We start from the raw sequence: 25,554 nt of genomic DNA, 5'->3' as shown, positions 1-25,554 counted from the left end.
TGATCAGTTTTATTTATTTCCATAGTTGAGGTCCAGCTCCTATGAAAGTTCTGTCTCCTGAGCTGATCAACCTTCTCCTGTTGGTCAAATGTTTCATAGCTGTGGAGAGAGGGAGGGACTCTCTTGTACCTAGTGCTAATCCTATGGGCGTTTGATTAGCTAGCCCATAACTATAATTCAGGCAAACATAAAACTTTTCCCATGGCATCTTTCTCTGTTTGCTGGTGGTTGCTCTTTGAGTTGTTTCCCTAAAAGCTTGTGGGGGTTACTTTCAATGCCCTAGTGAGTCGTATTTAGAATTAGAGATTTGATATTCTGAGCGTCTTGTTAGCATTGATTGTGGGAGATAGTAACTTCAGAAACATAGTACCATTTTATTAGAATGAAAGAATGCTGTGTTCAAGAGCATATATACAGTGGATATAGTTTAAAGTCCTTTTCAGAACTTAGGATTCATGGTGGATAACCAGCTAAATGTGACCTTCCATTGGCTGATGGCCAGTGTGACTGTTGGATGTATAAGCAGAGGAATATTGAATAGGAAGTGGTATTCTCTGTATAACCTTTGCATTGAGACCATTACTACACTAGTGTCCATTTCTCATGTCCACACTTCAAAATGGATGTGGAAAAGATTCAGAAAAGAGCTATAAGAATGATTCAAGGTCTGGAAAATATGTCTTAGACTGAGCTTACGTCTGTCACTTTATTTAGCTTAATTAAGAGAAGGTAGAGAGGTGACTCCATCACAGTCTAAAGGTATCTGGATGGGGAGAAGATGGCTGATAGAGGGCTCTTTAATTATGCCTTTGCCTGCTTGACAAGATCAATAGCTGGAACTTGAAACTAGACAAAATCATACTAGAAATAAGGTACACATTTCTAATATGGTGAGGGCAATTAACCATTGGGACAAGTAACTAAGTTGGATGTGTAGTGGCTTCTAAATCACTTGAAGTTTTTAAAGAACTAAACAGATGCTCCAGCTCAACCACAAGTTAGACTTGCTACAGGAATTACAGGGTGTAACTCTGTGGCCCATGTGTTTTCAGGAGGCCAGATTAGGTGATCACAATGGTCCTTTCTGGTGTTAAATCTGTGAATCTATTAATGAAAACCAAAATGTAGTATAACAAGTAGCTGTTTGAAAGATAGGAGACAAAGGATAGGAATAAATGGTCCATTTTTACGATGTACAGAAGTGACCATCGGAGTCCCCCAAGGGTCCATACTCCTACCTGTTTTCACTGTTCACCCCCTTTTCCAGATGATTAATAAATATGTTGAAGAGGCAAAGTTAGCAGATGATTCATAATTATTCAAGAGGTTAAATTCAAAGCAGATTGTGAGGAGTTAGAGGGATCTCATAAAACTGGTGACTGGGCAACAGTAAGGCAGATGAAATTCAACATTAAGTGCAAAGTAGTGTATACTGGAAAAAATAATCCCAACAATCCCTATACAGCTAGAGTGATAGGTTCTAAATTAGCTGTTACCACCCAAGAAAGATCTTCGAGTCAGAGTGAAAATGACTGCTCCATGTACAGCAGCAGTCAAAAAGGCTCACTGTGTTAGGAAATGATAGAAAATAAGACAAGTAGCATAATGCCACTATATAAATTCATGGTGTGTCCACACCTTGAATATTGTGTCCAGTTCTGGTTGCCACATCTAAAAAAGGATATAGTGGAACTGGAAAAGGTTCAGAGAATGGCAACAAAGATTGTCACAGGTATGGAACAGCTTCCATATGAGAAGAGACTAAAAAGATGGGGTCTGATCAGCTTAGAAAAAAAATGGCTAAGGGGGGAGTTATAATAGAGGTCTATAAAATCTTGAATTGTGAGGAAAAAGTGAAGAGAGAAGTGTTTACCCTTTCATACAACACACAAACCAGGGGTCACCTGATGAAAGTAATAGGCAGCAGGCTTAACACAGCAAGAGAGAGTACTTTTTCACACAGTGCAAAACTAAAGTTGTGGAACTCATTGCCATGCGATGTTCTGATTGCCAAAAGTATAACTGGGTTCAAAAAAGAAATCCCATGCTCGGGGTCACCCTAACCCTCTGACTACCAGAAGCCAGCAGAGAAAGATGGGTGGATTCCGCCATAATTGCCCTGTTCTGCACACTCCCCTGGAAGCTCTGTCACTGTCAGATAGGATACTGGGCAAGATGGACCATGGTCTGACCCAGTATGGCAGCTCTTACAGTTGTATGTAAAGTTGCCAGTCCTGTCTCCATTTACCTTCTTTCTAATAGTTATATTTATTGTATACATTAGTATGTGTTGCTTGTATTATCTGAACCAGGGTCAGCTTTTTTCTCAAACCGCAGCATGCGGAGGAAGAAGAGCCACATCAAAGCCTGCTCTGCAGCTGTGCTGTCTGGTAGCTCTTGGTGAACACTACTGGAGGAGGGAGCACTGCAGGACCAGCTAGCAGTGTATGCAGCTGCTCGCCTTAAAGGGAACTATGCTACTTGTGTACCTCACAGGAGATGTTGAGGGTTAATTAGACTAGTATTTGCAAAGCACCATAGAAAAGCTAAATAGTTGTCCTGCATCAAGTTTTCAGTGTTCTGTATCTTTAAGACTTTGTCCCGCTTTACTTTTTTGTCTAGTGTTACTTTTCTGTTCTTGATTTCTCATTCTTTTTGCTCCCTTGTCTTACTCACTCCCTTTGCATATTTAAGCAAGTCTGCACTCCTCCTGTTCCATGGACTTTCCCTCTCCTCCAGCCCTCTGTTAGCTTCCACCCCATCAGATAGGGCTCCCTTATGCCCATTCCTTTGGCAGAGTACTCAAGTTTATCATCACTATACTTTGTCACCGTTATGGACTACAGGTCAGTTTCTCTCTCTGGGATGTCCCACCAGTGACTTGCTCCACTATCAGTCACTAGTTCCAAATTCGGGTTGTTCGAACTAAAAGTATGTTAAAGAAGAAGATCCTATTTTAAATATGCCTCAGACTAATATTTCTAGAGTCTTAGTTACAATTATACAACTACTTCTGACTCACTGCATGGGGTTAGCTGCCTCCTTTACTCATGTTTTCTGGCCCATTCTCATCAGTCCAGCTCCCCACTGTGGCACTGTATTCCCCCCCCCCCAATATCCATAGCCACTTCTTGTTCTTCTTTGCTAATTTCCAAGACCAATTTGAAAACTAAAGTTTTCCAGTACCCAAGAATTGCTCTCAGTACACACTGGGAGAGTCTCCTGTCTGATGTTAGCCCTGTGCTTTAAGTCTACCACTTTAAGCTGTATTGCTACAAAAATATTTCATTTTATAATTAAAATATCTAGATAGAGCAATATGTCATAGTATCATTCTCTCACTCTTGTTTTTGCACTTTCTTCCGTGTTGCCTCTTAAACGTACAGATCTTACTCCTTGTGCTCCCTCTTTACTTAAATCACTCCTTAAATTATACCGGAGCTGTGAAATCTTTCAACAATAACCCACCAAAGCAAGATTAAAAAGAAAACGATGTGAGATTAGGTCTTCAACTGTTCATCCAGGTCACTGTCTGTAGCTGAACCTAAGACCCTTCGAGGCAGGAAAAGTCTTTCTGTACTACACAGCCTGAGCTCACTGACACCTGATATGCACTAACAAGATCAAACATCATATCTTTGTGTTTAGCACGATTCCAGTAGAGCAAAAAGCAGAGTTCAAGCAGCTGTCTGATGATATTAAAGAACTACAGCAAGTACTAAACCAGGACTATCGTCAAAAAACGGTATGCCCTATTTACGTGTGTCTCTGAAGTTCTGTCACAAAGTAAAACTACTATGACTTCTGATTGTGGGCATTTATTATTTCTTTGGATTTATCCCATGAAAATTTGATTAAAACTAAAAGCAAGTCAAAATATTTAAGGTATTTACGTCTATCCTGATCTGAGTCATATGGTACTCCCTAGCATTAACTTGTGCTGGTACCTATGAGGGAATGAAGCTATCAGCTGGGTCCATAGGGATCAGAAGCAGTGTGTGAAATAGTCTGTTTTTCATTACAGAAACACATTGCTTGTGTGAGGAACTGAGATCTGCTGCATTATAATGAATATTGTGAGACTGATTCCTCATTTAATTTTGTATTGCTGCCTACTTGAACTGAAAGGGTTAAGTCAAACCAGAGCTGGGGATTGGCTTGGGCAGGAAATAGGGACTTAAGGGTATGTCTGCGATGGAGTTTGCAGTGTGATGGCAGCTCAGGTAGATATACCCATACTAGTTTTACCTGTGCTAGCATGGCTAAAAATAGCAGTGTAGATGTGGGGGCAAGGGCTGTACAAGCACACCAGGAGTCCTGGCTACCTGTTCAAACCTGTGCTGCCGCATCTGCACTGCTTCTTTTTTAGCCACGCTAGCACGGGTGTGTTTACCCAAGCTGCAGTTACTCCTTCGATTGCAGTGTAGACACCCTAAGAGATAAGACAGCAGCAAGTACACATCTTCAAAGCAGCTAAGAGTACTATGGGGCTATCACTGGGACATGCTAAAGATCAAAAGACACTGACTGGTTAAAAGATATCCCTAATAGAAAGGGAGGGGGAAAGTAGTCAGCATGTGCACATGGGTGGTGGGGGGAAGAGATAGGAGCTGCAGGCAGGCATGTTCTTTCTAAGCGGGGCCTAAGCATCTAGGCCAGGAGTAGTTAAAAGGCAAGATCCATGTAGTTAGGTCTCCCTTTTTGTTGTTTGTAACCCATCATGTTTCTGAAAGCTGTTCTGTTAATATTCAGCAATACTGTTTGAGAAGGCTGTGTGGCCTCTGTGCATAAATCAATAGTAACCACTCCCAGGTGCATCAATAGCAAGATCCAAACCGCAGCTGGACTTGCTGAAGTAGTCACGGTTGGTACTCCGGGGGCTGTAACACAGGTCCTTGTCTAAGGGTGGGTGAACTGTGGAATTCCACCCAAAGCCTGACACCTGTGGGGTGCACTTGCTGAGAAGGGATAGCTGTGCAGGTAGCTGGTAACTGCTTTTTTCAGTAGTCTTTTCTCTGTAGTAAAAGTTCAAACTTAAAACCAGAAGCCATACTAATAATTCTCCTCTTTTAATTGTCAAACAATTGTTCTCTTCATTAGACAGCTTTGCAAGAAGTGACTTCCCAAAAGAAAGCAGAAGTTGCAGAGAGAACTCGAAGTCTGGTAAGTATAACTCAATTTAAATGAGATTTGAACAGTAGCCTGCAGTAAGTGATGGAGCTTCTTTTAATATAGCATCAGATTTTTCTGCCTGACTTCTACTAGCTATGTGCGGTGTGAATGGTTCAGATAATGAAACTTGATTGCATTTTAAAAACCACGTCTATATTTGTATTTCATGGAAACTTGCATGATAAGAATAAAGTTTGGTTTTGATATATCTGGGACTCCAACTCTTGTAACTAAGGTTTCTAACTCCAGGTCTAAACACAATTTTTGTACCAGTATAGCTATTTTGGTTAAGGATGAGACTTTTATATACCAAAATAATTATCCCAGTACAGACCCTAATGTGGATGCAGCTATACTGGAATAATGGTGCTAATACCAATATAGCTTATTCCCTTTCCCTTACAGGAATAGCTATACTGGTATAAGCATCTTTTTTAGGGGGGAGGGATAGCTCAGTGGTTTGAGCATTGGCCTGCTAAACCCAGGGTTGTGAGTTCAATCCTTGCGGGGGCCATTTAGGGATCTGGGCCAAAAATTGGGGATTGGTCCTGCTTTGAGCAGGGGGTTGGACTAGATGACCTCCTGATGTCCCTTCCAACCCTAACCTATGATTCTACCTTCTATGATATTAGTAGAACTGTGCCCACACAAGAGGTTTTGTAACATTACGACTGTACTAGTATAGTAAAAGCAGTACAACTTTTGTTTGTAGCCAAGGCCTAAACACTTCCATTCCAAACCCCTATTTTCACCTTTCAGGCTGAAATTTTCCAGGCTTGATCTCTGCCCATAAGTGATACTTTGGGCAAGCTTGAGTTGAAAGATTTCAGCCATTTGCATGTGAAGAGTGTGGGGGAGGTGGGAAGCTATAAAAAACAAAATCTTACAACTTTGTGAACTGCTATAATAATGCTGACAGAGCTGGAGTTATAAAGTTGAAATTTGGCACAGAAGAAGCCCTCATGGAAAAGTCCCTTTAAGCATTTGAAAATTGGGTTTTAAATTGATTAAATTGTGAGCCTTTGAAAATTTCACTTTATATATGCATAGTGCAGTTGGTATGATGCCCATTTTGTATGTTGCACATCAAATGAAGCTGAGCTCCTTCTTACTGATCCTGTAAGGTGCCTGGGATGTATTATTCCTGTTGTACCTTGCCTCCATCTTTCTTCTTTGGAAAGAAAAATATGTAGGTGTTAAGTACATCTGGTCCTAAATCAGAAAAGATAATGGACCATTAGAACACTTAAAGTTGTGTAAGTATGCAAGGTAGAAATATTGCTGGTATCTAAAGTTGTAGAACAGCTGTATTTTGCACTGTATTAAAGAAATAAAATGATCCCATAACTGAAGACTATATTGTTTCACGCAAATAAAAGGATAGCATTAAGGCCGGATATGCTACGTTTGGAAATTCCTGATTTGAATGCCTAACTATAGAACTGTGACATCCTTTTAAAGTTGTTAATTCTTGATGGAATAGCTATATCACCTTTAAGTCTTCAAAGAATGTGAAAACACTCTACAATGAGTGGGGGAAACAGGGCATCCCCTAAATTCTCAGCAGTAGCCCGTACCTTCTTAGATATTACCTATTTTACCGAGAGAATATTGGCCAGGACTAGAACTGGGCAAATGGAGGAAAAAAACTATGAATATTCTTGTGAATACAGCTTAGCTTAGCTCTACTGGTATTTGTGACCTCTTATTCATTAACATTTGGGTAGTGAGTTTCATTGGCATGAATGTTTGCAGCAAGTATGAGTGCAGCAAAAATAACATGCAGTCCTGTAACTCAAAATTGTACCATAACACACATACAAAAGGGAGCAGATTTAAGGCAGCCTTCACTTTGGCATTTGCTGATCTGAGTGCTTTGTTTGGCAACTGTAACATTCTTAAGAGAATTTAATAGAATTTTGGTTTTTTAAAAGAAAAATACTAAAACAAAAATGTTATGATAGCAGTAAAATGCTCTCCTCCACAAGATGCTCACTGCAGAACCCTGCCTCACTGAACTTCTTTTCTCCCTTCTACTTAAAGCATCAGAAGGCAGACAGCAGCTAATCAGAAGGCAGAATAGCTATATCACCTTTAAGTCTTACACCATTAGTAAAATTGAGTAAAATAGAGATCAACCACATTTTAATTGTCTTGCTAATTAGAATCAGCTAAAAGTGACAATGGCTACTTTGAAAGAAGAACAAGAGCAACTGAAATCAAAAATTGTAGAGTCTCCAGAGGAACTGAAGAATTACAAAGAACATATGAAGGAGACTGTCCAGAAACTCAAGAAAACCAAGGTGAGTCTTGATCACTGTACTATGGCTGCTTTGTACTTAGTACAGTCTATTAAATTCCCTCTGATGGGCAAGACATGAGTAATGATATGAGTCTGTCTTCTGGCATAATATTGAGAGCTGCTTGTGCATCATTTTCAAAAAGACCAGCAATAGGTGACTAGCCGGGAATTTAAGAATTTAGTTTATAATGAAAGAAAACAAAGACATCTGATATTTAGAGAACACCTCCTTTAAGGATGGGATCACAAGTAGTGTTATTGATTGTTCCACCTGTAATACTAAACTTAGAAATGTTGGGTCCTTGAACCTGTCCAGCTGACTGCATCCATCATCCTGACACTACCACATATAGCTGGCACTGTTTTGACACCTCTTCCTAGGCCCTGGCCTTTTGACGAGGTGCTCCCGGGTTACCTCTGTTCTCACTCAGTAGTTCTGAATCTGGAGGCTTGCTTTCTGCTCTCTGGGAACACTTTATCCCAAAATAACAATCTAATTTCAAAATCATCTGACATAAGTTCATTTCAGTTAAAATAGAGGAAGTAAATCAAAAGGAAGCTGATAATTTAAGGTACACAATCAACTTGAAATCTTAGTAAACTGCAAAAAAAGGCAATAGTAGCTTCAGGAACTAAGCTGAGTCCCCTTTCCACTTTGCGGTTTTCTAATCGCTTCTTTGTATTCTTAAATGTTTGACTCCTACTGATGTGTGAAGACTCATGATAAACAAGAAGAAACTAAGTGGCTGTTCAGGGGCAACACTGGAACCTGCCCCTCCCCACCCAGACATATCTGTGAAATGCACAAACTAAATAGGAGAAAAATACAGGAAAACTGTTCCTCTAACTTCTTCAGTTATATACCTATCTTTTCAGTTAACTGTAAAAATAGTTGGCAGAGAAAGTTCAGACAGTATATATTTAAGTACAACAGCCATGAGGTTCATGTTTGGCTGTGTCTTGTGCGCAGACTGATTCATCTATGCATCAGTGAAGCTCACAACTTGCTCTTCAGATTTCTCTCTGTTTATACGGTTTGTTTTTAAGGTGTGAAGTTGTTGCCATCTGACTCTAATGCTAGTTGAGAATGAACATAATTGCACTTCTACTGACACAGAATTTTCCATTGTATAACTTGCATTCTCTTCCCCAACAGGCACTGTAGCACATTTAATGGATACATTTACTTCCTTATATCTGAAGGTTTGGTTGAGTACAGCACCTAGGTGTCATCCCTGCCTTCCCAAACCAACAGCTTTTTCCTCCGATACATTATCTTGTTGGCAAACTCAAAATTTACTTCTTTTAAGCAACAATTTTGAAGTTACTTGATTTCTTTAATTCCAGACATTGAAGGATTAGTTACAAGAGCAAATATGCATTACTACATAACAGAAACCACATTTCACCCATTTCTTTAAGTAAATATCTTTTTCTTTTTTTGTAAAGCAAGAGGTTATTGAGAAGTATGAAGGTTATCGAGACCTAGTTGAGATTCTGCCATCATGTCAATTGGAGGTGCAATTATACCAAAAGAAAATGCAAAGCCAAGGAGCAAATGTGGAGAGAATGGCCAATATCTCATCAGAGGTTTGTATTATGTACTTGTGTGTCCCCCTCTAACTGCATGTAAGAAGTAAATTGCTCTCAATTAACTACTGGGTTTTAATTTCATGCAAGTGCTGCTCCCCTTTGCTCTAATTTTTTGCTTAGGATATGAATCTGAAAAAAACAAACTGCTATGCAACAGTACAAATGATATTTGCTAAAATGGAATCTATTTCAAAGCAAAGCATGTTGCCTTCCAGCACCTAGACATAACAGCCAGTACTGTAGCTATTTTCTTAATCATAATCTTCCATTTCGATAGTTCCTGTTATCCTAAAGGATCCAAAGCTGCTTCAAAACTATTTATAAGCAGCACTATCAAAATGCAGCTACTGTTGGGGTTGAGTACAGTAACTTCCCTTAGCACATCTATAGGTAGGAGGGAAAATTTTTGATTTAAGGTCACATTGACAAACTCCTGTAAATTTGTTGCCATCTTTAATAGTGGAAGCACTTATTACCGTAGAAACATAAGCCAAAATAGCATGTACTGTCTTCTCTTTTTCTAGAGGGTTGTTTTCTAGAGGGTTGGGAGGAGGGAAGGTTGAATTTTAAACTGTTCTACTTCTGGGAAGAGCAGAAGCCAAAAGGAGGAAATATCATTGTACCCAAAACAATCATTTTAACAAGCACCTTAATTTTATCAGTATTACCAGCCCATTTTTCACTGGACAAAATTTTTTGTCATGATAAATGGTACCTTCTTAATTATGGCTAGCAGTTTTGGAGAATGACAGAGTATTTTAGTAAGTAAAAATAAAAATAGCTACCTTACTGTTCATTTCTTTTGGTAAAACATAGTAAAGTTTTGAATATTTGTCCTACATAATTTACTGTAGTCTATTGCAGTAATTACTGGAAGTCTAAGTGATGTAATCCACCAAGCCTGATCTGTAAAATATTTACAAAGTGTGTTAACTGTTGGATTTCTGGGAAGAATTAACTGGGTTTTTAGACTATCAAAATGAGAATGAACAAAGTTCTATTTTGGCAAATATCCAATAGAGGGACATTGCATTTCTTTGATTTTATAGAATTGCTTTTCAGTCTTTCTTTGAAAATACTGTAGGTCAGAAATCTCGAGGACCAGATTGAGAATGGCCAGATAGAGTTGAAGAATGCTGCGACAGATGAAATGTCCTTAAAGAGACTGGTCAATGCTAAGCGTGAGAAGCTGTCTACAGCTGAAATAAGGATAAAGAAGAAACAGGAGGACGTTGAGCAGTACAAGCGCACAGTATTTGAGTACGGATGAGTTGGCATTTCTGCCTGGCGCTACTTTATCTGACATACACTTACAAAAGTTCACATCCCTGATACTACATGTAAGAAGTAGTATAGATGGAAATGGGAGTGATGGGGGATAGTTCTGGGAAGACCAGTAATGCTGTAGGCAAGCACTTGGGAACATGGATCAATAATTGCAATGTGAGTTGATAGTAACTCTTTCAGTGGATTACTAATTCAATTTATAATGCTTAGGCTTGATTTTTTTTTTTAAATCTTTTTAAAGAAAATGTCACACTGGGATAATTTTCCAACTCATCAGACTTCAACAAAGCCCCATTTGTCTTTCATGAATTTTTCATAATTTCCCTTGCCACTTTTGCTCATTATCAAAGCCATTCAAGACCCACAGGGAAATGGGGTCTTGTATCTCGGGGGGGGGGGGGGGGGTATTATCCTGATGTGACACATCTAAAACAAAAGGAAAAGTGTCATTTGATCAAAGCTTCCCAGCTCGTCTTCCTTCCTACGTGATGCTGCAGGCATGTCGTAAGGCTGAGCTTGGAACACCACAATCCTTTCCATGATGGCAGACTGTAATATTGTAAACACAGGGCTATGATTTTACTATAGGACCTAGGAGGAGCTGGCCCGTGATAGTATTTTAAACTCCAATCCTCAATAGTGTCAAAGGGGATACAGAACATTACTGGCAAAATGAATGGAGTGTTGTATAGGAAGCATCTTCATTTAGATGGGGAAAGTTAACTGAGTGCTCTGGTCCTACTTAAGGGCTTCTGTTCTCTGCAGAAAGCTGGGCCTAGAATTTGTGGCAGATCCCCTTGATTTCTGTCACTCTTCTACTAAATTTTGAAGTAACAAAGTAAATGGAGGTTTTAATTAAATCAAAAATGAAGGCAGCACAATATAGAATTGTTTGCTTTTGATACTAAATGCTCTTCTCAATTTTTAGTGTAGCTGTAGATTTTTGCATTAACACATAATTGCCTTGTAGATGTTTCCTGTGTTTTGACAATTATGGGATTTAGCAGTGAAGAACAGGAGGGAGGTGGCTTTGGGTTTTGGCATCCGGGAGAGCAGAAGGATTTTTGGTGGTGAGCAGAAGAATGCATCTTTTCTTTCCCTTTGTGGGTAGGGGCAGAGATGACTTAAAACTGTTTATTAAGCCGGCAGTGTGCTGCTCTCTGAGCCTCCTGCTTGCTGGGTGGTGGGAGAGAAGAGGGGGGGCTAATGTCAGGGTGTCCCCCTCGCCCTTGCTCCTGTCCCCCACTTACCCCATCTCCATAGAGCAGGGGGACACACAACAGGGCTCAGGATGGAGGGAGCTTCCTGGCAGCAGCTGTGGTCTCAGCTTGCTGATTAACTTAATAAGGCAGTGTAGTTAAGAGTGGGTCAGCCTACTTAAAGGGGAAATGCACATCACACACACACGCACATCACACGCACACGCACACACACACAGTGTGTGTTTCTGTCTGCCATGCTGTCCCTTCCCTCCATTCCTGCTGCCTTGTAGAGTGTGAGGCTACATTAACGAGTTAATCCCCTGAGGGCTCAGCCAATTGCTAGTTTTTCATAGCAGTAAGGAATTCCCTGGAAAATATCCCACCCTCTGATTTCACCACCTCAACCAAGCTTCACAATTATCATTGCTGTGTACAGTATTAAATTGTTTAAAACTTATTGTGTGTGTGTGTGTGTGTATATATATACAGGTTTCAGAGGAACAGCCGTGTTAGTCTGTATTCGCAAAAAGAAAAGGAGTACTTGTGGCACCTTAGAGACTAACCAATTTATTTGAGCATGAGCTTTCGTGAGCTACAGCTCACTTCATCAGTGAGCTGTAGCTCACGAAAGCTCATGCTCAAATAAATTGGTTAGTCTCTAAGGTGCCACAAGTACTCCTTTTCTTTTTGTGTATATATATAGTCTTTTGTCTGGCAAAAAATATTTTTCCCTGGAACCTAACCCCCACCCACTTTAATTCTTATGGGGAAATTGGATTCGTTTAACATCGTTTCGCTTAAAGTTGCATTTTTCAGGAACATAACTACAATGTTCAGTGAGGAGTAACTGCACTTTTCAAATTAAAACTTATTTTGTGCAGCACAGCTTTGTGGTTGGTTGAATTGTATGGCCAGTTCCATAGGTAGAGAATGGTGCAAAATACACAGGTCTAGACATAATAGCAATTTCAATGAGTGATGGTGCAACTTCAGTACAAAACCTAGCTATATTCTGTCCTGAAGTATTTTCTGAAAACATGAACTATCCAAATCTTTTTTCAGACCCTGCATTGTCAGACAGCTAATCTTTAAACTGTTTTTGAAGCACAATACTAGCTAATTCTCACATCAGTGATATGGATCAGTTGTAACCCCATTTTAAAGATGGAGCGACTGAGACACAGGAAAAGTTGAGATCACGTAGGAAGTCTGTGTCTGAGCTGGCCTTTGAACTCAAGATTCCAGACCCACTACACCATGCTGCCTTTAGAGCAGAGGTTCTCAAACTGGGGGGTGCAAAATGTATTCTGCAGCGGCATGAAAAGCTTTGGGAGAGTGGTGGCTGCTGTCTGGATGCCCAACTCTGAAGGCAGCAGTGGAGAATTAAGGGTGGCAATGCCATACCATGCCACCTTTACTTCTGCACTGCTGCTGGCGGTGAGGCTGCCTTCAGAGCTGGGCACCTGGCCAGCACCTGCTACTTTCCACTCTGCCTTCAGAGCTGGGCAGAGGTATATGTACTTAAGTGGCGTGTGTGTTTTGTAAATGACTACAGACCAAAAGAATGGGGGCATGATCAAATAAGTTTGAGAACTACTGCTCTAGAGTATGATGAATGCATCACCCAACAGTAGAAAAACACTTAAGGCCAGATCCTCAGCCAGTTTAAATTAGTGTAGCTCCATTGAAGTCAACTGGGCAATTTGTTTGACAAGTTATGTTAACTCCTTTGAGTTTTTTCTTGATGCTATATAGCTCTAGGATTTAAGAAGGAGTCAACTTTTCTGATGTCAGTGTGATGGAGATAAATTGTACACCTAGATGGATAAATGTTACTTATCCCACAAATGCAGCTTTTCCTTCACTCTTGCAAATGACTGTTCTAACTGTAACTTAGAAAATCACTTTCCTTGACATTCATATCCAGTGTGGAATTCATCTTGGTGTTTGTATTTAATTTGGGATGATGTGATTGGTTCAGCACGAACTATTTCATACCTTCTTCCTTTAGGTATTGTAACAGAGTTCAGGAGAAGAGAGGGGCTGTCTATGAGAAGGTGACGGTGATTCACAAGGAAATCCAGCAAGTCAGATTCAAAGTCCAGCAGCTGAACGAGAACACTGAAAAGGAAAAAATGAAAGCACAGGTAAGCATGAATTCTTTTCTATTAAGTACTGGAGAGAAGAGCTGGCCAAAACAGTTTTGATTTGCCAGAAAATGCAGTTTCAGCTGACCAGAAAATATGTGAATTTGACATAAAATTGCCAAATAGTTTCACCCCCCGCAAACCTCCTCTTCCCCCTCCATAAACCTCTTTGGCACTTAGGCACTATTCACAAACCAGGGTGCGGAAGTGATGGTTCTTTCAGAACTTTAACTCAGTAGTTAGGGCACTCACTTGGCTGTGGAAGAATTAGGCTGAATTCCCTTCACTGCCTGATGTGGAAAAAGGATTTGTATTTGGGTCTCCCACATTGCAGGAGCATACCATAGCCATTAGGCTATGGGATATTCTGGTGTGAACATCTGTCTCTCCTGTTGAATCTGTTCCACTTCTTATAAATAGTCATAGGAGCAAGAACTTGAACATGGTTATACCAAATCCTTGGGCAGTACCTTAACCACCAGGCCATAGTGGTTCTTACTGTTTCCCTGGCCCAATGACTGTAAATGGACATTCATGGTGGCAATTCACAGTGATGACAAAAGTTCTGAGGCCCTGACCACTTCTTCCTCCAGCCCTTTAAAAATGCCTGTAATCAAATATTTTGGTTTGAATGACTTGTTTTGTTCAACCCTAAATGGATTTTTTTGATTCTTCTAAATTTTTTCACAGTAGTTTTGGATTTTGTTCAACCTGAACGAATGTGTTAGGTAGCTCGGATATAACTTGTCAGCTCCTGTGCCTACCCTTTCCCCCCGAACACATGCACTTTTCCCGCAGCAGACCTGATGTCCACAACAGACTTGATGCCCTGCTCTATGCCAGCTGAAGACCATATGAGCTAGGCTCTTCTCAGGTGACCCTTAAGTAGTCTGTGGGACGGAGGAGAAGTGGACCAAGGGCATGCTATGGCGCAACACATTTGGTCTTCATAATACTGCATGAGAGCCCCAATTGTATGGATAATTGGTGGTCGTCTGAATCAGTGCTCTCCTCTGAACCTTACAAGGATCAGCGGGCTTGGGAAGGGGAGAGGACTGCATTGTTGCAGCTGGGAATTCCCCTCCTGTGATCCTTCTGAGGCGTGCAGGGCTTGGGGGAGCCAGGCAAAGCTGAAAGATGAGTGCAGGATAGCGGGATTCCCCTGAATTCTAGGAGATTGCAGTTCCCATTACGCTCCCATCTCTGTGATCATCAGCTCTACCTTTCCCCTCCTGTTCCGTGGATACTCCTGAGCAGCACTGAGCGCAGCTCTGATTCACCCAAAATCTTCCCTGCTGTCTCTTAAATTCTTTGTAAGGCATCAGCATTAACACTGCTGATGGGAGAACCTAATTGACTGACTAACTTTCTCACCTTAGGAGATCTATCTTAACCTGAGGGCTGGCTTGGAGAAATACCATGAAGCTTTGGCAAAGATAGCAGAGAGCTATGCGGTCTCACGAGATGAAAAAACTGCTGAACTAAAGAGGAGAATGCTTTGAGTTCAGACTTCCTGAACTAGCTGTTATACTGGCTTTCATTTGGACTCTGCTTATTGTATTTATCCTCCATGTTTGGGTTTTAAAATACTGCATTTTATGTGGGAAACTTCTTAAAAATCACCTCAGAACACATTTAGTATTCTAGACAGGCCCTGGTATTGTCAGCTGATTAACCTTGGTAAAAATGGACTTGAACATCCTGTCTGCATTCTTTCCAAGTTCTGATTCTTCTAGCGATAAGTTTACCAATTTATCTTTCTTATATAAAATAGTTAGAGGGTTAATTTCAGCTTCTAGCATAACTACAGTTTTTGCAGAAACTACACTGAGGATGTTGGTTTGGGGTAGCTTTGGTTTGAATGGAGGTATCTTCTTAGATCTTGGTTGTAGTATTTTCCAGGTATATCAAACAGTCTGAATTATCTTAAGTTCCATCTGATTTTGGGACAAGTCTTACTGAGATCATCACGATGGGAGAGTGGATTCTTATACGAACTCTGGCTCGCTCTACTTCTGACGTCCAGTGATAAATAAGCCCTTAGAGGAAAGAGTCCTATTTGGGGAACTACATAATTTCAGTTGGTGTTGCAATGTCTCTTTCTGGAAGCTTAAATCCATGGTCTCTGCGTGGTGTGTATTGAAAACCCATTTGTGGTTGTACAGGATAAGCCCATGTTTGGTCAGATAACTGAATTAAAAATAAAATGACATTGATTGAGATTCATTGTATGTTTCTATTGAAACTGCTCTTCTAAAATGTTTGGCCAGACTGCCTTGGGAACATAAAATGCTACATTTAAATAGCTGCTGTAAAGATTTGGATAGCCTAATTTCTCTATTGTGTTCTTTCAGCCTACTTGTTTGTTCATTCTCTCCTTCACGTAATTTTTAGTTTTTGAGTTTTATGTCTGACCTATGTTTATCCTGAGACAAGGTGTGTGAGGTAATAACTTTTTTTTATTGGACCAGCTTCTGTTGTTGAAAGACAAGCTTTTGAGTTTCTCAGAGCTCCTCTTCAGATCTCATTCTGTTTATCCTGTTTCTTTGGTTAGATTTTCTACTTCTGGGCTCTGTTCTTGTAATTCTTCAGGACTGAGACTTGAAATATTAGTTTGTCTATTTGTTGCCTCTTTTCTGCATTTGGATCTGTTTTTTCCCCAATGTCTTTTTCTTAATCATTGAGACTTTCTAAAGTCACCATGGGTAAAGTTTTCAAAAGCACTTAAATAACTTGGATGCTTTTGAAAAGAGGATTTGATAATTTTTGAAAATGTTACCCTTAATCTCAAATCTTCCATTAGTTGAACTGTTGGAACATTTTTGTTGATACAACTTCTGGTTTAGATTATTTTAGCCTGTCTCTGTACCATATAAATAAAATTAAATTTGATCACTCATTGGTTTCAGTATATTCATAAGAATGGATACAACTAAAAAGGTACAGGACATATGTCAGTAATTTTATAGTAGTTTTAGACCTGTGTATGCAATATCCTTTCAAACTGTGACCAAAAAATCTTTTAAGTATGTTTTTAAAGTGACTTGCAGAGGTGCTGACAATGCATAGCTCCCAATGATGTCACTAGGAGTGGTGGATATGCTCAATAACCTCTGAAAACCAGGTCACTTACTATTAAGGCTAAGATTTTGTCATGGATATTTTTAGTAAAAGTCAGGGACAGATCATGGGCTTCTGTGAATTTTTCTTTATTACCCATGACCTGTCTGTGACTTTTACTAAAAATATCCATGCTAAAATGGGAAGGGGCTGGGCAGCTGTGGGATGGCTGGGAGCTCCTGGGCCCCCACCACCTGTCGGGGCTCAGAGCTATGGGGGTCCCACTGCCGCCACCACAGCAGCTAGGGAGCTGCAGGGGTCCCCTTGCCCCTGTCCCTGCAGCAACTGGGGAGCTGCAGGGGTCCCCCTGCCACCCCCACTTCGGCTGGGGGCCTGCTGCCTCAGACGGTGGGGGTACCTCACAGCTCCCTGTTGCTGCGGGAGGCGGTGTGATCCTGCATCTCCCAGCTGCTGGGGCTGAAGGCTTGGAAGTCCGTGACAAAATCGTAGGCCCCCTCCGCCACATAATAGACAAAAAATTCTTGTAGTATTTAATTGTTAAATAACATCTTTCTCTATCTAGAACAAAGTTACAGGAATAATACTCTTCATATCACCTAAATATACTCTCTAACTATCACAGATGGTTATTTGAGAACTAATGATCTAAACATCATTTTTCAAGTGAGTGAATATAACTTACTATAATTTTCAGTCCAGTAATTATATGTTACATGCTAGACATCTTCATTGAGTTCTGAGACCATAAAATATTTTAATATTACCAATGGTGTAATTGAAACATGGTCCTCCTCTTATTTATCCACATGTTGCAACACACAAGTACCACTGTGAGGTAGGTATGTATATTAATACAGTCCCATTTCTCAAATATAGAGACTGAGACCCCAATTAAGTGACTTGTCCATGTAGCAAGTGTAAGTGTCATAGACAGGGTTAGAATTCTGGAATCTGCTTTTAGTTCTATGCTCAATGCACAAGATCATGTTGCCTCTCATTACCAGTTATTACCAATTAACTTAATGCCTCAGCAACCTGCAAGTACATGGAGCAACATTTTGGGGTTATATTGTTCCAAGGCATGTGTCCTGATATATAGGTTTAATATGCACGTGCTACAGTTAACATAATATCTATGTAGTTGTCTAAAATGTGTGTAAACAAAACATACGCAGAATTATGTTGTCCTCAAAGAAGTAAAATAACACAAAGGTGTAAGGTTATAAACCCTGACAGGTGACCCTGAACCTGTACCACTAGGCAAAGGAGGGAAGCTGTTTTCTTTCATATGTTCGGAATACCAGGGAAGGGAGGAGAGCTTTATATAGGACTATACTGCTTCAGAGATCAATAGAGGTCACACAAATTCAGGTGTTTTTTGGTGGTGGTGGGGAATAACTATGCTTCTGTCAAGGTGCCTTCCCCACTCTGAACTCTAGGGTACAGACGTGGGGACCTTCATGAAAACCCCGTAAGCTTATTTTTACCAGCTTAGGTTAAAACTTCCCCAAGATACAAACTATTTTACCTTTTGCCCTTGGACTTTATTGCTGCCCCCACCAAGCATCTAACAAATATATAACCAGGAAAGAGCCCGCTTGGAAACTTCTTTCCCCACAAAATCCTCCCAAACCCTACACCCCCTTTCCTGGGGAAGGCTTGATAAAAATCCTCACCAATTTGCATAGGTGAACACAGACCTTGGATCTTAAGAACAATGAAAAAGCAATCATGTTCTTAAAAGAAGAATTTTAATTGAAGAAAAAAAAGTAAAAGAATCACCTCTGTAAAATCAGGATGGTAAATACCTTACAGGGTAATCAGATTCAAAACAGAGAATCCCTCTAGGCAAAACCTTAAGTTGCAAAAAGACACAAAAACAGAAATCTACATTCCATTCAGCACAGCTTATTTTATCAGCCATTTAAAGGAATCAGAATCTAACACATATCTAGCTAGATTACTTACTAAGTTCTAAGACTCCATTCCTTTTCTGTTCCCGGCAAAAGCATCACACAGACAGTCTTTTTTTTTCTCCCCCCTCCAGCTTTGAAAGTATCTCGTCTCCTCATTGGTCATTTTGGTCAGGTGCCAGCGAGGTTATCCTAGCTTCTTAACCGTTTACAGGTGAAAGGGTTTTTCCTCTGGCCAGGAGGGATTTTGAAGGTGTTTACCTTCCCTTTATATTTATGACACTCCCCCCAAATCACAGATAGGGTGAAACGCTGGCTGTGATTTCTTCCTGGAGCTCTAGGAGAAAACTAAGTTAAGACACATGCATCTCTAAATATATTACCAAGTACATAAAGACTAACAATATTTTCCACATCTCAAGGACGATTTTAACCAGTTGATTCTGGGAAACTTTCACAGGAGAGTGCATCAGTCACTTTGTTAGAAGCTCCTGAGATGTGTTGTATGTCGAAATCAAAATCTTGGAGAGCTAACCTCCACCGAATAAGCTTATTTCCCATGGTGGTATGAAGCCACTGTAGCGCAGCATGGCTGCTTTGCAGGTGGAAAAGCTGTCCTCAAACATATGGGCGTAGCTTTTCCAGAGCGTAGACTATGGCATAACATTCTTTTTCACTGACTGACCAGTTGCTTTCCCTCTCAGACAGCTTCTTGCTGAGAAACACTACAGGGCGGAATTCTTGATCCGGTCCTTCCTGCGTTAAGACTGCTCCCGCACCATGCTTGGACGCATCTGTGGTTATTAGGAATGGTTTGCCCACGTCTGGGGCCCTTAGTACAGGGTCAGACATGAGTGTCGCTTTAAGCTGATTAAAGGCCTTCTGACACTTTTCGGTCCACTGAATGGCATTTGGCTGTTTCATTTTGGTTAGGTCTGTCAGTGGGGTGGCAATCTGGCTGTATTGCTGTAGAAATCGCTTGTAATAACCAGCCAAGCCTAAGAAGGATTGGACCTGTTTCTTTTCTGCCACCTCCACCCATTTGGCTCCAATTTCCCCTGCCTCGATTAGTTTTGGGCTTCTCATCTAGGATATATCTTTCTATTTCCTCAAACACCCTCTAAGAACTGTTCCATTTGCATTAGGAAGGGCAAATCTTCTGGAGATTTAACACTTGCTCCTGATATCCAGGCATCCCAATGTTTCACAATGTAGTAGGCATGTCGGGTAAGTGACATGTCTGGTTTCCACCTTTAGGGCTCTGAACCACTGACGGGAATGCTCGGGTGTTAGCCCCATTCTGATTCTCGCCTTGGTTTTAAACAGTTCCTACTGGTTCATGTGTTCCTTAGGCATTTCAGCTGCCACCTCAGCTAAGGGTCCACTGAGCTGCGGTCTCAGCTCTACCATTTATTGGTCTGTAAAGATGCTGTACCCAAGGCAGGTCCTTTCGAAGTTTTCTAAGAAGGCCTCGGTATCATCGCCTGCCTTGTAAGTGGGGAACTTTCTGGGATGGGAAGTGGTACCTGGAGAAGGATTGCTAAAGTTTGTTGGTATATTCTGCTGAGCCTTTGCCTTCTCCATCTCCAGTGCATGATTCCTCTCTTTTTCCTTCTCCTCCACTTCTTTGTCCCTTGCCTCCATAGCTCTCCTGTAGGCAGCCTCTTGGTTCTTTTCTGCCTCTTTCGCTGCCTCCATAGCTCTCCTGTGGGCAGCCTCTTGGTTTTTTTTCTGTTTCTCTCGCTGCTTCCAGGTCTTTATATTTGACAGCTTCTTTTAGGGGGAAAGTGAGCTCTCTGGAGGATATGACTCTGTGTGTATGAGTTAGCATATCTCCAGTACCTGAGGAGGGAACGCTATTCATTTATACTGTTGTCTGAGATCTCATTTATGTCATATTGGTGTGTCCACAGAGCAGGTGGGCTTGCATATCCCTTGTCATACCCGTTCGATCAGTTGATCAAAATTAGTCCTTCTGCATGAGTCAGTCCCATTGCAGATTCTGTAATCATTAGTCCATGGAAAAATTACCTGAAGGGCCATCTTCAACAGAGAAATTGTGGAGATGAGGATGGTTTTCTGGGCGGTTAGCTGCTGTCCTAAAGACAGTCTACAACACAGCCATCATAGATTCAAGGCCAGAAGAGCCAATTGAAGTGATCTATTTTGACCTCCCGTGTAACACTGGCCATAGAACATCCCCAAAATAATTCCTAGAGCAGATCTTTTACTAAAACATCCAAACTTCATTTAAAAATTCAGTGATGGAGAATCCACCACAACCCTCGGTAAATTGTTCCAGTTGTTAATTACTCTCGCTGGTAAAAACTTGCACCGTATTTCCAGCCTGAATTTGTCTAGTTTCAGCTTCCAACAATTGAATTGTGCTATACCTTTCTTTGCTGGATTGAAGAGCCCATTATCAAATATTTGCTCCCCATGTATGTAGTTAGACTGTACTCCAGTTCCTCCTTAACCTTGTTGGCTAAGCTAAATAGACTCTAGGAGCTCAATCTATCACTATACGGCATGTTTTCTAATCCTTTAATCATTCTTGTGGCTCTTCTCTGAATCCTCCCCAATTTATCAACATCCTTCTTGAATTGTGGATACCAGAAACGGGGACAGTATTCCAGTTGCAGTCACACCAGTGCTATATACAGAGATAAAATAACCTCTCTGCTTCTACTTGAGATTCCCCTGTTGATGCATCCAAGGATTGCATTAGCCCTTTTGGCCACAGCATGGCACTGGGAGCTCATGTTCATCTGATAATCTACCACAATCCCTAAATTTTTTTGAATCGCTGCATCTCAGGATAATCCCCCATCATGTAAGTATGTGTTACATTCTTTTTGTTCCTAGCCGTATACATTTACATTTGGCCATATTAAAATGGATATTGTTTGCCTGAGCCCAGCTTAGGGTGATATAGATCACTTGGTATCAGTGACCTGTCCTCTATTTACTTCTCCCACATTTTTTTGTGTGATCTGCAAACTTTCAGTGATTTTGTTTTCTTCCAGTCATTGATAATGTTAAATAGTGTAGGGCCAAGAACTGATCCCTGCAGGACCCCACTAGAAGCACACCTGTTTGAGTCCACCTGTACAATTACATTTTGATATCTATCAATTAGCCAGCTCTTTAATACATTTAATCTGTGCCATGTTAATTTTCTTTCTAGTTTTTTAAGCAAAATGTCATGCAGTACCAAATCAAATGCCTGACAGAAGTGTAAGTATATTACATCAACTCTGACAGGTTTCAGAGTAACAGCCGTGTTAGTCTGTATTCGCAAAAAGAAAAGGAGTACTTGTGGCACCTTAGAGACTAACCAATTTATTAGAGCATAAGCTTTCGTGAGCTACAGCTCACTTCCTCAGATGCAGTTTCCACGATGTGCATCTGAGGAAGTGAGCTGTAGCTCACGAAAGCTTATGCTCTAATAAATTGGTTAGTCTCTAAGGTGCCACAAGTACTCCTTTTCTTTTTACATCAACTCTGTTACCTTTATCAACCAAACTTGTAATCTCATCACAAAAAGATATCCAGTTAGACAGGATCTATCTTCCATAAACCCATGCTGATTGACATTAATTATATTACCCTCATTTAATTCTTTATTAATCAATTCCTGTGTTAGCCACTCCATTATCTTGCCTGGGATTGATGTCCTACTGTGAAGCCTATAATTACTGAGTTCCTCTGGTTTATTGTTTTTTAAATATTGGTTTAAGATTAGCTTTATTCCAGTCTTCTGGAACTTTCCTCCTGTTCCAAGACTTATTGAAAATCAACATTAACGGTCCAGCAAATTATGTAGTCAGCTCTTTTAAAATTCTTGGATGCAAGTTATTTCAACCTGCTGATTTTAAAAATATTTAACTTTAGTAGTTGCTATTTAACATTCTGCTGAAGCTCTACTGAAATGGAAAGAGTTGTCATATATGACTAATCATGTTTTTCCCAAATATAGAACAGAAATAATTATTAATTACTTCTGCCTTTTCTGCATTATTATTGATAATTCTATCCTATTCATCTAGTAATGGACCAATACCATTGTTAAGATTCTTTTTCTTCCTAATATACTTAAATTTTATATTTTCCTTAACTCTGCTAGCCATAGATTTCTCCTGTGCCCCTTAGCTTCCCTTATCAATTTTCTACAATTCCTAGCTTTTGATTTATATTCATTACTCTCCACTCCCCTTCCATTGTTATAAAAAATAAAATATATAACTGCCTTCACTTGCCCTCTAAACCAGGTTGATTTTTAACCAATACAACCTCCTTCCTTGATTGTGGTTTTTTTGGCATCTGGTAAAGTGTTCTTAAATAATTCTCAGTGATCAGTCACCTTTTTCTGATAAAATTCTTCCTCCCAGCTGATTTGGCTCAATCATTTTCAGAGGTGTGAAATTGCCCTGTTAAAGCACCCAGTATCGATATTTATAGATATCACTAGTCTGGACTTTATTCTGTTTGCACATCATACACATGATCAAATCATCACTTATACCTAAATTACCATTAATTTTTAATTCTGTGATCAGTGCCTTTTTAATTGTCAAGCCCATTATAATGGGAAAAAGAGCTTAACTCCTATGTTGGGACATTGGGGTGTAAAATTGAACACTTCCACCCATCACTTTTTGGTGGAGAAAGAGAAAGCAATCAAACCAGATTAGCTAGCTAGTAATAGACCTACACAAGTGAAGGAGATGAGAGAAAATCTCCTGTTCAATCTCAGGGTTCTCATAGCGTGAGACAACTTTTGGCTTCTTCTCTGGAAGATGAATGACCAGTCCCTTCAAGATGAGTTATGGTTTGCTTGATCAGAGTTCCTCAGAGTATCTCTTGCTTGTCCATGTGGCTTCTGGGAGGGTTTGGTTTCTTAAGTGGAACAGATCACCCTTTACAAACGAATTTTGAGGCCCTCTACATCAGGATTGTTACAAAACTCTACACAAAAGCAGTGTATGCTTGTGTGTTGTGTATGAAGATAATATTGTGTGTAGCCAGTTATTTTGCTGTTATCTTCGCAGCTTCAGTTCCCCAAGAAGGATTATGTGAATATGTGAGTGATGGACATTTTGAATGATCTGTCTACTGTGCTGTAGTGTTTGATCTTGCTGACCTAATAAAACTATTACAGTTCAAAAAGTCTTCCCTAAGTGTGAGTACCTCTCCAATGTACACCAGAGTCCTCATTCTAATAATTCTGTGGCCGATATAGAGGCAGCTGAACCCGGCCAGACCACGGCATCTTACATTGGAGACTCTAAAGGATACCTAATAAACAGATCAGGCAACAAGTGGCAGCCACTGCCACATAAGGATATGTGGCATTGTTCCTAAGTTTGTAGGGTCAATAAAATTGTTAGGCATTGCAAAAGGCTGCCTGCAGCTCTGAACAATCTCATGCTTTATGTACTGCCTAACTGATGTGTTTGTTCCCATTTCAAAATGAGGTAGCTAATACAGTAGCCAACCCTACTGCAGAAAGGCCATGAGATGTGTGGTTAGAGTCCTTTTAAAATATTTAATAGTGCTGTATTCTGTGTACCTCTAGTGAGGAGGCAAGTACCATTGGGATTCCAGCACTAGGCTTTCGTGGATGCTAGCTGTGATGGTTTTGTATTGAGCACTTCTAAGTAAAAGGACTCTGCTCAGACTGACAGGAAGAATAAGGCTACAAATACCCTCGGCACAATGGCTTAATCAATTGTGTTGTGGTTGCACTACTCATCAGTGCCAAGAGCACACAATTTATAACAAGCCGTTCATACAGTGTTAAGATTATGTAGGTGTGAAAAGTGATACTTTGGATAGATAATCTCTGAATTACTTAGGGGAGCTGATCAACTTACTAATTAAAAATTTTCCCCATTTGGCAGGTTTTCCTGCTCACAAGTCACATGAGCAGACTTTGATTTTCCAATTTTAATCACTATTCAGTGAACTGCTTGAGTTCACTAACTTTAACTACTTGCTGACCAATGGTTTGTGATTGTGACTTGTAACCATGATATTGTTTCTGCTGCCTGACAGGCTGGCAAACTTTTCAACCAGAATAGTATTATTTATTTGTATTACTGTAGCAGCTAGGAGCTGTAGTTATGGACCAAGGAACCTATTGTGCTAGGTGCTATACAAAGACTGAACAAAAGGGTGGTCCCTGTCCCCAGCTGCTTAAAAGTATGAGATAACAGATGGATACAGACAGATGGGGGCGTACAAGGAAATGAGATGTTATTGGTCAGCATGATAGGCTGTGGTCTAACTGTTGTCGTGTTTTTTGTAGGCATCATGGGAAAGGTGAGTGTTTAATGAGGGTAACGAGGAGCTTTGTGAGTGTTTACAGGAAGTTCCTTCCAAGCCTGAGAGAAAGCATGAAGGTACCTGTTTGGAAAATTTAACAACTGGATGATGGTACTGGGTCACATCAGTAGCCCCCCGTACTGACTGCTGCTATGGGGGCCTGGGCTTGGAAGCCCTTGCTTCCCTTGAAGGTTCAGCTTCAGATTCCAGCTGTTCTGTCCTTTGATATGATCGCTTGATTTCTGCCAAATTCAACATCATCCCCAGGACTCCAGACATCTTCATCAATGACTGTTGCTGTGCTGCTATGGGTTGTTCACCTGCTTTATCACCAATCAAAATAGGCACAGGCTAAAAATAATACAGCAAGAAATACCTATAAGAATACCAGAAATAAAATAAGGTTAAAAATAACAAGTTATTTAACTGATTAAAAATGGGTATGGTTCCAATAAGAGGGTAAGAGTTAAGGTAACATAAACAAAGAAAAAGGCGAGGGTTAAATATGAAAAGCAATATAGAAAATATAG

General features: G+C 40.3%; 1 protein-coding gene across 2 annotated transcripts in view; it reads left to right on the top strand.

Annotated features, from left to right (window-relative positions):
• Window positions 1–16,540, top strand: part of NUF2 (NUF2 component of NDC80 kinetochore complex) — a 36,436-nt gene extending 19,896 nt beyond the window's left edge. For both annotated transcript variants that reach the window (XM_073358206.2, XM_073358207.2), the window contains 7 exons: window positions 3,649–3,745; window positions 5,101–5,163; window positions 7,338–7,475; window positions 8,924–9,064; window positions 10,152–10,327; window positions 13,568–13,703; window positions 15,083–16,540. In XM_073358206.2, coding sequence (XP_073214307.1) covers window positions 3,649–3,745; window positions 5,101–5,163; window positions 7,338–7,475; window positions 8,924–9,064; window positions 10,152–10,327; window positions 13,568–13,703; window positions 15,083–15,205 — 874 coding nt within the window. In that variant the 3' untranslated portion in view covers window positions 15,206–16,540. The remainder of the gene's footprint in view (window positions 1–3,648; window positions 3,746–5,100; window positions 5,164–7,337; window positions 7,476–8,923; window positions 9,065–10,151; window positions 10,328–13,567; window positions 13,704–15,082) is intronic.
• The last annotated feature ends 9,014 nt before the right edge of the window (window positions 16,541–25,554 follow it).

The sequence above is a fragment of the Lepidochelys kempii genome, chromosome 8 (genome assembly GCF_965140285.1).
Source record: "Lepidochelys kempii isolate rLepKem1 chromosome 8, rLepKem1.hap1, whole genome shotgun sequence".
Lineage (NCBI taxonomy): Eukaryota > Metazoa > Chordata > Testudines > Cheloniidae > Lepidochelys > Lepidochelys kempii.
Note: the sequence above shows the minus strand (reverse complement) of the source record. Positions and strands in the feature narration are given on the sequence as shown.